This window comes from Babylonia areolata, chromosome 2 (genome assembly GCF_041734735.1).
Source record: "Babylonia areolata isolate BAREFJ2019XMU chromosome 2, ASM4173473v1, whole genome shotgun sequence".
Lineage (NCBI taxonomy): Eukaryota > Metazoa > Mollusca > Gastropoda > Neogastropoda > Buccinidae > Babylonia > Babylonia areolata.
The window spans coordinates 55,604,217-55,616,716 of record NC_134877.1 but is presented as its reverse complement, the minus strand read 5'-3'; the positions used below and the strand labels follow the sequence as shown (position 1 = coordinate 55,616,716).

At 40.2% G+C, this 12,500-nt stretch overlaps 1 protein-coding gene across 9 annotated transcripts in view; it reads right to left on the bottom strand.

The window, feature by feature from the left end:
- Positions 1-2,965: 2,965 nt before the first annotated feature.
- The window catches only part of LOC143275329 (uncharacterized), a 10,142-nt gene continuing 607 nt past the window's right edge, over positions 2,966-12,500 (bottom strand). Inside the window, exons 1-11 of one of the 9 annotated variants that reach the window (XM_076579356.1) lie at positions 12,450-12,500; positions 10,568-10,716; positions 9,244-9,327; positions 8,751-8,834; positions 8,258-8,341; positions 7,764-7,847; positions 7,270-7,353; positions 6,781-6,864; positions 6,431-6,493; positions 5,925-5,987; positions 2,966-3,876 (exon numbers count right to left, since the gene is read on the bottom strand). The exon at positions 12,450-12,500 is cut by the window's right edge and continues 606 nt beyond it. In XM_076579356.1, the coding sequence (XP_076435471.1) occupies positions 3,416-3,876; positions 5,925-5,987; positions 6,431-6,493; positions 6,781-6,864; positions 7,270-7,353; positions 7,764-7,847; positions 8,258-8,341; positions 8,751-8,834; positions 9,244-9,327; positions 10,568-10,716; positions 12,450-12,500 (1,291 nt within the window). In that variant the 3' untranslated portion in view covers positions 2,966-3,415. The remainder of the gene's footprint in view (positions 3,877-5,924; positions 5,988-6,430; positions 6,494-6,780; positions 6,865-7,269; positions 7,354-7,763; positions 7,848-8,257; positions 8,342-8,750; positions 8,835-9,243; positions 9,328-10,567; positions 10,717-12,449) is intronic. The other 8 variants (XM_076579373.1, XM_076579383.1, XM_076579366.1 and 5 more) reach the window with 8 other exon arrangements.

Below are 12,500 nucleotides of genomic sequence, written 5' to 3'. Positions count from 1 at the left end.
GTATATTATCATATTATTTTAGATCACACCTTCAATGCTGTTGTTGCTGTTGTTGTTGTTGTTGTTGTTGTTGTTTTCTTTCCACGCCGTCCTCTGTAATGTTTTCATGGTGTTGTATCGTTCAAAGAAAGGTGTTTGTGGAGGGATATGAACAAACACTTCCAATATAAGCATCGTTCTCCTTGTTTGTCCCAGATATCATCGATCAGGCTGGGTCACTGTTGCTTCATGGTAGAGTCGTGATATGTCATCATCGTCTTAGATTTTCTTTAACTCACTCAGTACGGCCAGTCCTCTCTTCTCCTCTACACAGACCCCTCGGATATCCAGTGGGTGTCTGAATGACCCAACCTTTAGCTTCCGTCGTCAGAATTGTGGTATTCTTTGTCAACATTCACCTCTTCAGTATAAGAGCCTTCCGCTTGCAATATTTTGATGATGATAATTGGGGTGAAACGCTTTTAACGTCGTCTCTTTCGCCGTTCGTATGGAGAGAGTTAATATAAACCGATATACCAACAGAGGACCTTGATTGTGATTTTGTTTTTCGTCGCAGCGCCTGTAGGCCTATTTTTTTGGAGAGGATTCTGGAATATAATAAGTAAGCAGATCGTGTATGTACAGTTTAGATTTAGGTACGTTTCCTGAAGAAAAGTATTGTTTGAATTTTATTTGACACTTTCGAGTATAAGTCTTAAGTATACCTATATACCGCAGTTAGATACAAGTAACACGAATCCTACCATGAAATGAAACGTATCAATGTTTTGTATGCTTCTATGCCCTCCCCTTTAGCCCCTCCTCCTCCCCCCGCCCCCGCACCCCCTCCCTCCCCCCCCCCACACCGCTCGCCCCTACCCCCACCCCCACCCCCACCCCCGCCCCCTCCCAACTCCTCCTCACACAACTCACCCCCAGTATCTCCTACTACATCCTGAAGATAAATACGTTCTGGTTCTGGGAATTTCCAAACTCTCCTCGTCGACCGCTTTCTGTCTAAGGTTCACAGGGAAGGGAGGCCACTGTAGGCTGGCGGTGGAGGCAAGTGTGTTGTGTTGTGTTGTGTTGTGTTGTTGTGTATTTTTGAGTACTGTTGTGTAATGTTTTCTATTGTATCGTGTGGGAAGGTGTGCACCGGTATGTCCAAGCGTGTGGATGGGCTGGCATGCAGGTACATGCACTCTACTACGTGTGGATGCATCTAGAATCCAGGTGGTTGTTGGTTCTGTTTTCTTTTGTTGTTTTTTTCTCGGGGTTTGGGCGGGGGTGGGGGGTTATCCAGCTTATTTGTGAGGAGCAGAGCTTGAAATGACCGTGCATGTTTATCCAGTACCATGTCATTGTCATGCTCGTCAGCAGCGGTCAGTGACTTGATCATATAAATGAAGTGGTCAGTTTCTGTGACATTGCAACCGCGACATTTGTTGTTGTTGTTGTTGTTGTTGTTTTTTAGTGGTGACGAACTGACAGAATTCCTTCTCTGACCGAGGATAAGCGCTGCATAAAATCTAACTCCCCATTGCTCTCGATATCTGCTTTGCGATCCATCTAGCTTTTTTTTCTTTTTTCTTTTCTTCTTCTTCTTTTTTTTCCTTCCAAAAAGCTCTTATGCACTTTTTGTTTTTGACGCAGAATGAATATAATTGTAATTTCCAGTTCCTTTTATACAGATTTAACGGAATTATGTAATCTTTACAGGTAAATTTTTTATATGGGTTTCGTGTATGTGTGTGTTTGTGTGTGTGTGTGTGTGCCCGCGCGAGCGCGCGCGTGTGTGTATGTGTACGTGCGCGCATGCATGTGTATATGTGGGCGTAGGCGTGAGCGTGTATGTTATGCTTTTGATATTTTCCCCAATCATTATGACGTTTATATTGCAGGCACGTAGAATGCCAAACCCTGTATCTGTGAGTACTTACATGTGGGACTGTTTGATAACGGGAAAAAAAAAGCAAAAAAAAGCATTGGTTAACGCTACTGAGTCCGATTTTTTTTTTTTTTTTTCAACGGAGTGTTTGTAAGAGACTGGGGTATATTGCTTGATAACATCACAGGTAGGCACATGTTCAAGGTCAGTATCTTTTTCACAAATGTATGTACTTCTCTTGTATATTTGGTTTTAAAATCGTTTGTTTTCTATAGACAGTTTTCTGTTTATATGGAAATATTTTTTTTAGTTTGTTATTTGTTGTTGTTTTTGTGTTTTTTGTCGTTGTTTTTTGTTTTGTTTTGTAAAATGTAATCGGTGTGTATGTGTGCGCGCGCTCGCGTATGTGTGTGTGTGTGTGGGGGGGGGGGGGGTGAGGAGGGGTGTCTGTACTTGTGCGTCTTTGAAACCAGAATATAGAATACGTATAGGACAAGTCACACAGTGTTTCACATCCAACCTTCACAGAACAGGGCAATCGTTGTGTGACGTTTGAACAGGTGGTGCCACCTTGGTGATGTGAGATCTTGTTTACTGTGCGTTTGTGATATATATGGAGAGAGAGACGATGATGACGATGAAGGAGCAGGGGGATGACGATGATGATGATGTTGCTATGGAATTCCATTTTGGTTTGGGACTGCGTGACAAGGCTGTACTCTACGCTTCCTGTCATAATGATATCCCGGCGTTAACCAGGCCCGCGAGATACAGACAGAAGTTGCAGTGTTGGTCAGGTAATTAGAGCAACACACCCAAAGACGCATCCTTGAAGTGGATGACACTCGACTGTGTGGTCCCAGTCTCCCCATTTAAGCCCACAGCACACTCAACTCTGGGTAGGAGCCGGCCACGGGCCGAAAAATCCACCTCCGCTGGGATTCGAACCCGCGTCCTCCCAGCCGTCAGTCCGCGACGCTAACCACTTCGCCACGGCGGCTGGTTTATGGAGAGAGAGAGAGAGAGAGAGAGAGAAGTGATCTTGCTGGTGGTGGAAGTGGTGCTGCCGCTCACTTACAACGAAATCATAAAGCACGGTGAATAGAGTGAAATTTTATTTTCCAAGATTTACACATAAACACGCTACATGCATCTTTTGTTGTCTTTACTGTGACTTTCGGTAACTGCTAGGTAAAATGGCAAGAGGTACATGACTACTTTGGGCCGGATGTGCAAAGACCGTGAACTTTACAAGTGTTGAAGAGAGAGAGTGGGAGGGAGAGAGTGGGAGGGAGAGGGAGGGAAGGAGAGAGAGGCAGGGGAGGAGAGAGGGGGAGCAGGAGAGGGGTAGAGAGATGGAGAGGGAGATAAAGATAAGGAGAAAGATAGACAGAAGAACAGACAGACAAAGAGAGAGGGAAAGAGTGACAGGAAGATGGCTATGGGCGGGGTTGGGGGTGAGGGGGTGGGGGTACATTACATACGAAGGGATGATTACAAGGGGTGGAAATCATTCAGTGAAACATATATGACATGTCCTATACCATGCTACACGGAGCAGACAACACACGTCAGCACTTCATCTTGTACGTAAGGTGGGCAGGGGAGACTTCCCTCACACCCAGTGACCACGTGAAAAAACTCAGCGGCCCTTAAGTCTTTAGACGAATGTTCACCCTGACGGAATTCTCTCTCCTCATCTACACATACATGTTCCGATCTGCCATTGTGATCCCAGTGCTCACTCATGATGTAGCCCCTGAACTGGGTGGTCCAGCCATGAGGGCAGCTGCGGGTGGCGGGTATCATGAGGGTGGTGGCCTGGGTTGCCTTGCAGACGGAGCACACGACGTCCCGGTCATCACGTCCTCCGTAACCCTCGTACTCTGCACCATGCAGATAGCTCTGTCGTGAGGGTTTGAAAGTGTCGTCCATCTGAGGCTGCATCACCAGACACAGGTAGTTGGAGCCACCCCCGCTGTCACCATGCCGTGCTCCCCCTGCCACCCCTGTAAGCAATCACCACACCATGTTGTACTCAGGCCACTGTCAGCAAAACTGGTTCTCCGACTTAGATGGGGAAAGAAATGATACTCGTATATTGTAATCACTGACTGTGTAAGGGTAGGTTTGTTTCTGAAAATTATCTTAAGAGTTCTGCCAGAAGTACATGCTTGTACTTTTTGCGAAGTTCGCGATGTTAAATCACAAACTTTCACAAACTCCCTGCCAGAAGTACATGCTTGTAGTTTTTGCGAAGTTCGGGATGTTAAATCACAAACTTTCACAAACTCCCTATTCAAAATGGGGGAATATCAAACATCCCCCATGAAGACCCTGTTTGTACAAACTGTGAACGTAGAGAGAGACCTTGGGGGCGAATTCCATTACCTCTTTGACTGTCCAACCTTTGAGGTGGCAAGAAAAAGATATTATTAAAATTTTACAAAACAAAACAAGAATATATATATTTTAAAATTCCGTTTATCATTCACAAGTTCAAGCAAACGATTGTTGACCCACCTAATCGTATTCCTGAAAATCAAAATGTATGCTTTCTGATTTAACTCGACAGACAAGGTGCATCTCTCTGTCAACATGCTCAATTCCTTTCTTGTTTGATACAGTGACTTTGTCCTAACTGTGTTTAGGATAAATGCCCACTCACTTCAGGTATGTATTCATTGCACGATGCTGCATCTCTTGCATATTTCTTTTCTCTTATTTTCTTTTCTTCCTCGAAATGTATGTCTTGTGTATGTCTTAACCAAACAGTCAGTGTGGCCATTGTAAACTGTTATAAGCACAATACTAAATATTATTTATATTTGTATCAGTTACGTGAAATACGTGACTTTTTCATGTGCCCCCGTGGGGTTTTCCAAAATAAACACGTCGTCTCGTCTCGTCTCGTCTCGTCTCATCTCGCCTTGTCTTGCCTTGCCTTGTCTCGTCTCGTCTCGTCTTGTCTTGTCTCGTATCATCTTGTCTTGTCTTGTTCTTGTCTTATTTCATCTTGTCTCGTCTTGTCTTGTCTTGTCTCGTATCATCTTGTCTTGTCTTGTCTTGTCTTGTTCTTGTCTTGTCCCGTTCCTCTGTCACTGTGGGGTGGGGGGGGGTGAACCAGCCTGGTAAAGAGACATCACAGAGGAAAATTCGCTATTCTGATCACTACTAATCAGTCACTATTGAATCTTGGGTTCTCTCTCTCTCTCTCTCTCTCTCTCTCTCTCTCACACAGATATATACCCTCTCTCTCTCATTGGTAGCGATGTCTTCTTGCCCGCTTTCTATCAAGAACTGTTGGGCTTAGTGCTTCTAAACTATGGTTTGTTGAAAGTAGAGAGAATGAAACCTTATGTCAGATGTGTCGCCAAAATCCTGGAAATGAAACTCATTTTGTTTTTGTTTTTTGTTGTTGTTTCTGTTGGGTTTTTTGTTGTTGTTGTTGTTGTTGTTTTTGGGGGGGTTGTAAGGAATAAATACCATACGAAAGGTATGCGAAAATAAAGACATTATAATATACCTCGCTAAAAATATTGCTGAGACATACATTATCAGGAAGAAAAGATCAACATCTTGTTAACATCATTAAAACAGAAGCATCATTCAAAACAAAATAAAAACTAAATCAAAGTAAATGTTAAAAAAATAAAATTAAAAAAGAAGGGTTCACCACCACAGTTGTGTGGTCATATGTCCACAATATCAATTGACTAATATAACTGAGTAGACTGAAATTATAGATGTATGTGCGCAAAAATGTGTAACTGTTTGCGTGATTGTGTGCATGTATTTCGATGTGCTTATTAGTTCCCTTGGATCATTTCTTCTTTTCTGATCGTCGCTTACTGCGGTATTGTTTGAATTATCCCCCTTGGATAGAGCTATGAAACCTTTTTTCCAATAAAATCTCTCTCTCTCTCTCTCTCTATCACACACACACACACACACACACACACACACACACACACACACACACACACACAGACGGAGTGGTACACGGAGAGAGACAGAGACAGACAGACACAGAAGTCAAAATGCATTCAGCACTCACCAGAATAGACGAGGGATGTGTTTCCGGGACATTTTGAGTTTCCCCATCTGATAAACGATGAGCCTGCAATCACGAACAGATGAAGGTGTCTATTGGGTTCCTAACTATGAACCAGAAAATATTCCATTCCACATGCTTTTAAGACCGTAAACAAACAAAAAATACCAGTTTATATTACAGGGCAATTTGATCTATTTTGATTTTAGTTCCATTGCTACAAAAAAAGGCTGCTTCTGATTTTCTTGAATTCCTTGAAGAAAATCTGCGACCCACTCTGTCCGTTGCAGTTCTTTTAAAATCTGCCACAGTGTCCTGATTCAAGATACATATATGCATGCATACACACATGCGTAGGCAGATAGTTTCATATATATAGAATTTTCTTTCAAGTGAATTTTTTTAAATTATTTTACAATGAGAAGACGTCGGTTTTTCAGCAAATTTAAACTCCCACCACTACCCCCACTCTGCTTATTTTGTTCACGTCATCCTCAGTGTTTACTCACCAACATCACTGGTCTTCAGGAAACTGATCTTATCCTGAGCCGTCTGCAGCTTTCCCTGGATGTCTTGACGAATTACATGAAAAGGAGAAAAAAAATTTAAAATTTAAACCATTCTGCAACCAATGTTGGGTTTTTTCAATGCTTGGTGTACATTTTAAAGTATATACAATGTCGGTAAATACAGAGCTAACTAGCTCAATAGATAGATAGGTGGGTACATGTTTAGATATAAAGATACATAGAAAGATGTACATATAAGGAGACAGATAGTCAGGACAATCTTAAATCAAAACCCCCACCACTACCCCACTCTGTTTATTTTGTTCACGTCTTCTTCAGTGCTTACTTACCAACATCGCTGGCCTTCAGGGATCTGATCTCATCCTGAGCCGTCTTCAGCTTTCTCTGAGTGGTCACCAGCTTTCTCTGGGTATCTGGAAGTATTGCATGAAAAGGAGAAATTTTTAAAAAATAAAATAAAACATTCTGTAACCAATGTTGGGTTTTTTCTATGTTTGATGTACATTTTAAAGTACAGTATCAATAAATACATAGCTTACTAGCTTGATAGGTAGATAGGCGGGTACATCTTTAGATATAAAGATACACAGAAAGATGTATAGATAAGGAGACAGATAGGCTGCCATAGATGTAGAAACTATCTTTCGTGTAAAACGTGTAAAATTTTGTAAAACAATGTTTGAACGTCTCTTACAATTTCTAATGATAAGGTATGTTTGGGTGTTGTTTATTTCGTAGTCAGGACAATCTTAAATCCAAACCCCCACCACTACCCCACTCTGTTTATTTTGTTCACGTCTTCTTCAGTGCTTACTTACCAACATCGCTGGCCTTCAGGGATCTGATCTCATCCTGAGCCGTCTTCAGCTTTCTCTGAGTGGTCACCAGCTTTCCCTGGGTATCTGGAAGTATTGCATGAAAAGGAGAAATTTAAAAAAAATAAAATAAAATAAAACATTCTGCAACCAATGTTGGGTTTTTTCTATGTTTGATGTACACTTTAAAGTACAGTGTCAATAAATACATAGCTTACTAGCTTGATAGGTAGATAGGCGGGTACATCTTTAGATATAAAGATACACAGAAAGATGTATAGATAAGGAGACAGATAGGCTGCCATAGATATAGAAACTTTCTTTCGTGTAAAACGTGTAAAATATTGTAAAACAATGTTTGAACGTCTCTTACAATTTCTAATGATAAGGTATGTTTGGGTGTTGTTTATTTCGTAGTCAGGACAATCTTAAATCCAAACCCCCACCACTACCCCACTCTGTTTATTTTGTTCACGTCTTCTTCAGTGCTTACTTACCAACATCGCTGGCCTTCAGGGATCTGATCTCATCCTGAGCCGTCTGCAGCTTTCCCTGGGTGGTCACCAGCTTTCCCTGGGTATCTGGAAGTATTGCATGAAAAGGAGAAATTTTAAAAAAATAAAATAAAATAAAATATTCTGTAACCAATGTTGGGTTTTTTCTATGTTTGATGTACATTTTAAAGTACAGTATCAATAAATACATAGCTTACTAGCTTGATAGGTAGATAGGCGGGTACATCTTTAGATATAAAGATACACAGAAAGATGTATAGATAAGGAGACAGATAGGCTGCCATAGATATAGAAACTTTCTTTCGTGTAAAACGTGTAAAATATTGTAAAACAATGTTTGAACGTCTCTTACAATTTCTAATGATAAGGTATGTTTGGGTGTTGTTTATTTCGTAGTCAGGACAATCTTAAATCAAAACCCCCACCACTACCCCACTCTGTTTATTTTGTTCACGTCTTCTTCAGTGCTTACTTACCAACATCGCTGGCCTTCAGGGATCTGATCTCATCCTGAGCCGTCTTCAGCTTTCTCTGAGTGGTCACCAGCTTTCCCTGGGTATCTGGAAGTATTGCATGAAAAGGAGAAATTTAAAATAATAAAATAAAATAAAACATTCTGTAACCAATGTTGGGTTTTTTCTATGTTTGATGTACATTTTAAAGTACAGTATCAATAAATACATAGCTTACTAGCTTGATAGGTAGATAGGTGGGTACATCTTTAGATATAAAGATACACAGAAAGATGTATAGATAAGGAGACAGATAGGCTGCCATAGATGTAGAAACTATCTTTCGTGTAAAACGTATAAAATATTGTAAAACAATGTTTGAACGTCTCTTACAATTTCTAATGTTAAGGTATGTTTGGGTGTTGTTTATTTCGTAGTCAGGACAATCTTAAATCCAAACCCCCACCACTACCCCACTCAGTTTATTTTGTTCACGTCTTCTTCAATGCTTACTTACCAACATCGCTGGCCTTCAGGGATCTGATCTCATCCTGAGCCGTCTTCAGCTTTCTCTGAGTGGTCACCAGCTTTCCCTGGGTATCTGGAAGTATTGCATGAAAAGGAGAAATTTAAAAAAATAAAATAAAATAAAACATTCTGTAACCAATGTTGGGTTTTTTCTATGTTTGATGTACATTTTAAAGTACAGTGTCAATAAATACATAGCTTACTAGCTTGATAGGTAGATAGGCGGGTACATCTTTAGATATAAAGATACACAGAAAGATGTATAGATAAGGAGACAGATAGCCTGCCATAGATATAGAAACTTTCTTTCGTGTAAAACGTATAAAATATTGTAAAACAATGTTTGAACGTCTCTTACAATTTCTAATGATAAGGTATGTTTGGGTGTTGTTTATTTCGTAGTCAGGACAATCTTAAATCAAAACCCCCACCACTACCCCACTCTGTTTATTTTGTTCACATCTTCTTCAGTGCTTACTTACCAACATTGCTGGCCTTCAGGGATCTGATCTCATCCTGAGCCGTCTTCAGCTTTCCCTGGGTGGTCTCCAGCTTTCCCTGGGTATCTGGAAGTATTGCATGAAAAAGAGAAATCAAAACCCCACCCTCCATCAATGTGGATTGTTGTTGTTAAGTTTAATGTATATTTTATCGAACAAAGTCGGAAGAAACATAGATAGATATATACACTGATAACTAGCTTGATAGACAGATAAATGGGTAGATATATACATAGAAAAATGCGTAGGTAAAGTAGACTGGTAGGTACCCATATACATGTATACTTTCTTTACTGTGGAATATTGTAAAAACCAAATTTGAACGTATCTTACAATGTCCAATACAAAGATAATGTCCAATACAAAGGAGATTTTTATGGTCAGGGCAATCTTTAATCAACACCCCAATCACTACTTCACCGTTTATTTTGTTCACGATTTCTACACTGCTTTGACTGCGTGGATCGGAGTTTCTCCTCATTGTCTGGAATCACTGTTTTCAAAATCCCACACCCTCCAGTCTGTTTCTATGCCTTTAATGAAGAATGTCTTGAAGAATATATATCTAGGTAGATGGATAGATGGACAGATTTATATACATATATTGGTAGATAAGCAGAAGCCCAGATGGAATGGGTTTATTGTGTGATGCTGCAAAAACAACTTTTCCAGTGTGTTTTCATCTTCTTCGTTTTTCTTTCTATTTATTTTTACATTGTTTGTCATGGTAATTTTTTTTTTGGGGGGGTCATGACAAGCTGAAATCAAGACAGCCTACCCCCACCCACCACCCTTCTTGTTTTGTTTTTAGTCACATGTTTTATAATAATAATAATAATAACGATGATAATAATAATATTAATTATAATGATGATGTACATTTATATAGTGCCCTTTATCTCTAAGAGCACATGACGCTTTACATGAAAGAAAAATTTAAAATTACATGAATCATTCATGACCACACTTTCTCAAAACCCCTCCCTTCCTCGCTCCTCCACTCTCCCTCTCGCATTCGTCATGCATCCAAAGTGAGCTGACATGGATGTTGCTGGAGATGAAGGAAGCTGAGAGTGCTTGTATGTAGGTTTAAAAAAGACGAGGTTTTTTGGGTTGTTTTTTTTGTTGTTGTTGTTGTTTTTTAGTGAAGAGCGTAAGTCCGAGACAGAATCAGATGCACGGATATGATGAGGAAGGTTGTTCCAGATGTGAGGAGCAGCAAAGAGGAAAGAACGGTTCACCATAGATTCTTGTATTGACTAACATGGAAGTTTTAGAAGGTAACAATTTTGGAGAGTCTTCTCACCAACAGCACTGGCCTTCAGGGACCGGACTTCCTGTTGCGCAGTCTCCAGCTGCCCCTGCGCAGTCTGAAGGAGGTGCTTGGTGCTGTTCAGTTCTTCTTGGAAGTCAGACATCTGCTGCTTCAGGTCTTTCACGTCTTCCATCAGAGCACTGCACATGTCCATTGAGTTTAGGCGTCACAAAACGTTCCCGTTTGTTCTTTCCTTTCTTCATCCTTGCTTTGCGTGTTTCATGGGAATCGATTAAAAAAATTAACAGGTGCCGGTGGTAACGGAAACACTCAACCACAGTCCATATTCCGTGTGTTTGTCTGTACTTGACTTGATCAGTCATCATCCTGTGTTACAAGATCGTGTGTGTGTGTGTGTGTGTGTGTGTGTGTGTGTGTGTGTGTGTGTGTGTGTGTTTTCTTCTTCAGTTTAACGTCTATTCACTATAAGTGTTTTCAGACGGAAAGGAGTAAAGTAGTGTATAAAGGAAAGGGAATGCATGTGAATATTAGTGTAAAAAAAAATGTTATGTATCAGAGGAAAAGTATATCATAAGAAAATGTCTAAAGAGGTTGTGGTGTGTACTGAATGAGTTGTCATGGGAAGGAGAATATGTATATGCATATCAACAAGTATTAACCTACAACAATGTAAATAGAAATAACAATTTTAGATATAATACATCAAAGGAGGATACCAACTGGACTGGAGTTTAAAATTTCTGAAAACATTCTCAGCAATGAATAATCATTCAAAATCTTTTCAGTGGCTAATGAAATATTGGAAGAAAAGTCATCAGCTACATCTTTTAGAAGTAACTGTCTTATGCTCGGACAGTGAATGAGTAGATGGCTTACAGTTATTTGCTTACCGCATATACATTTTATATTTTTAGAAAAATTTGTACGAAAGGCATTACGAAGTCTATACATTAGACTTGTAATTTGTCTTGAATGTGCTGCTGGTGTCGAATTTAGAAAATGTTTGGGATTAGCTGAATTCTTTGTGTTTACACAACATTGGTAATATTGATTATTTGAATCTATAAGTAATTTCTTAAATCGATTTCTAGATACATTTTCTATACAGCTAATGCATTCATGTATATCTAACTGGATGTTAAGTTGTATTGCGCCTTCGAAATTACGTGCTGTCTCTTCTAGCTGCTTGGTCTACCCACTCATTTGAAGATATTCCACAGTGCGAAGGTACCCGACAGAAAGTTATTTTAATGCCCTGTTTTGTCAGTTGGTGAATAATATGTTTTATTTCCATTGTCATCTCAATTCGCTTCTTTGAATTTGGAGATTCTATAGCTTGTAATACTGACTTTGAGTCTGCACATAATAAAATTTAACTTACAGTGTGTATGTGTGTGTGTGTGTGTGTGTGTGTGTGTGTGTGTGTGTGTGTGTGTATGTGTGTGTATGTGTGTGTGTGTGCGCGCGCGCGCGCGTGAATAGAGCCAGCGCATTATGCAGAATGTGTGACCAGGAGAACAGTAAAATCACCCCTCACTCACCAAACACTGTTGGAATGCTACCCTAACCTCTGTATTGGCAGTGTGATGTTTTAGCTACTTGGTCGATCTCTCCGAAGCGGTGCTTAATGTCTGGAACTTTTTCCTCCAAAAAAAATATATGTTCTGTCTGTGTAATATTCGTATATTTGCAGAAACATTACAATACAAATCAATTTACAACTCAATAATTTTGAACATCCAATGCATGTGTGTACGTGCGTATGAGTGTGAGAGAGACGGGAGGGAATAGAGAGAGAGCGAGAGAGAGACTCTGTGTGTGTGTGTGTGTGTGTGTGTGTGTGTGTGTCTGTCTGTCTGTCTGTCTGTCTGCGCGCGCTCGCGTATTTATTACAGAATACTAATGTACTCACGGTTGCGTCCATTGGCTGACGCTGTCTCGCAGTTTTCCGAAAGCTTTCTTC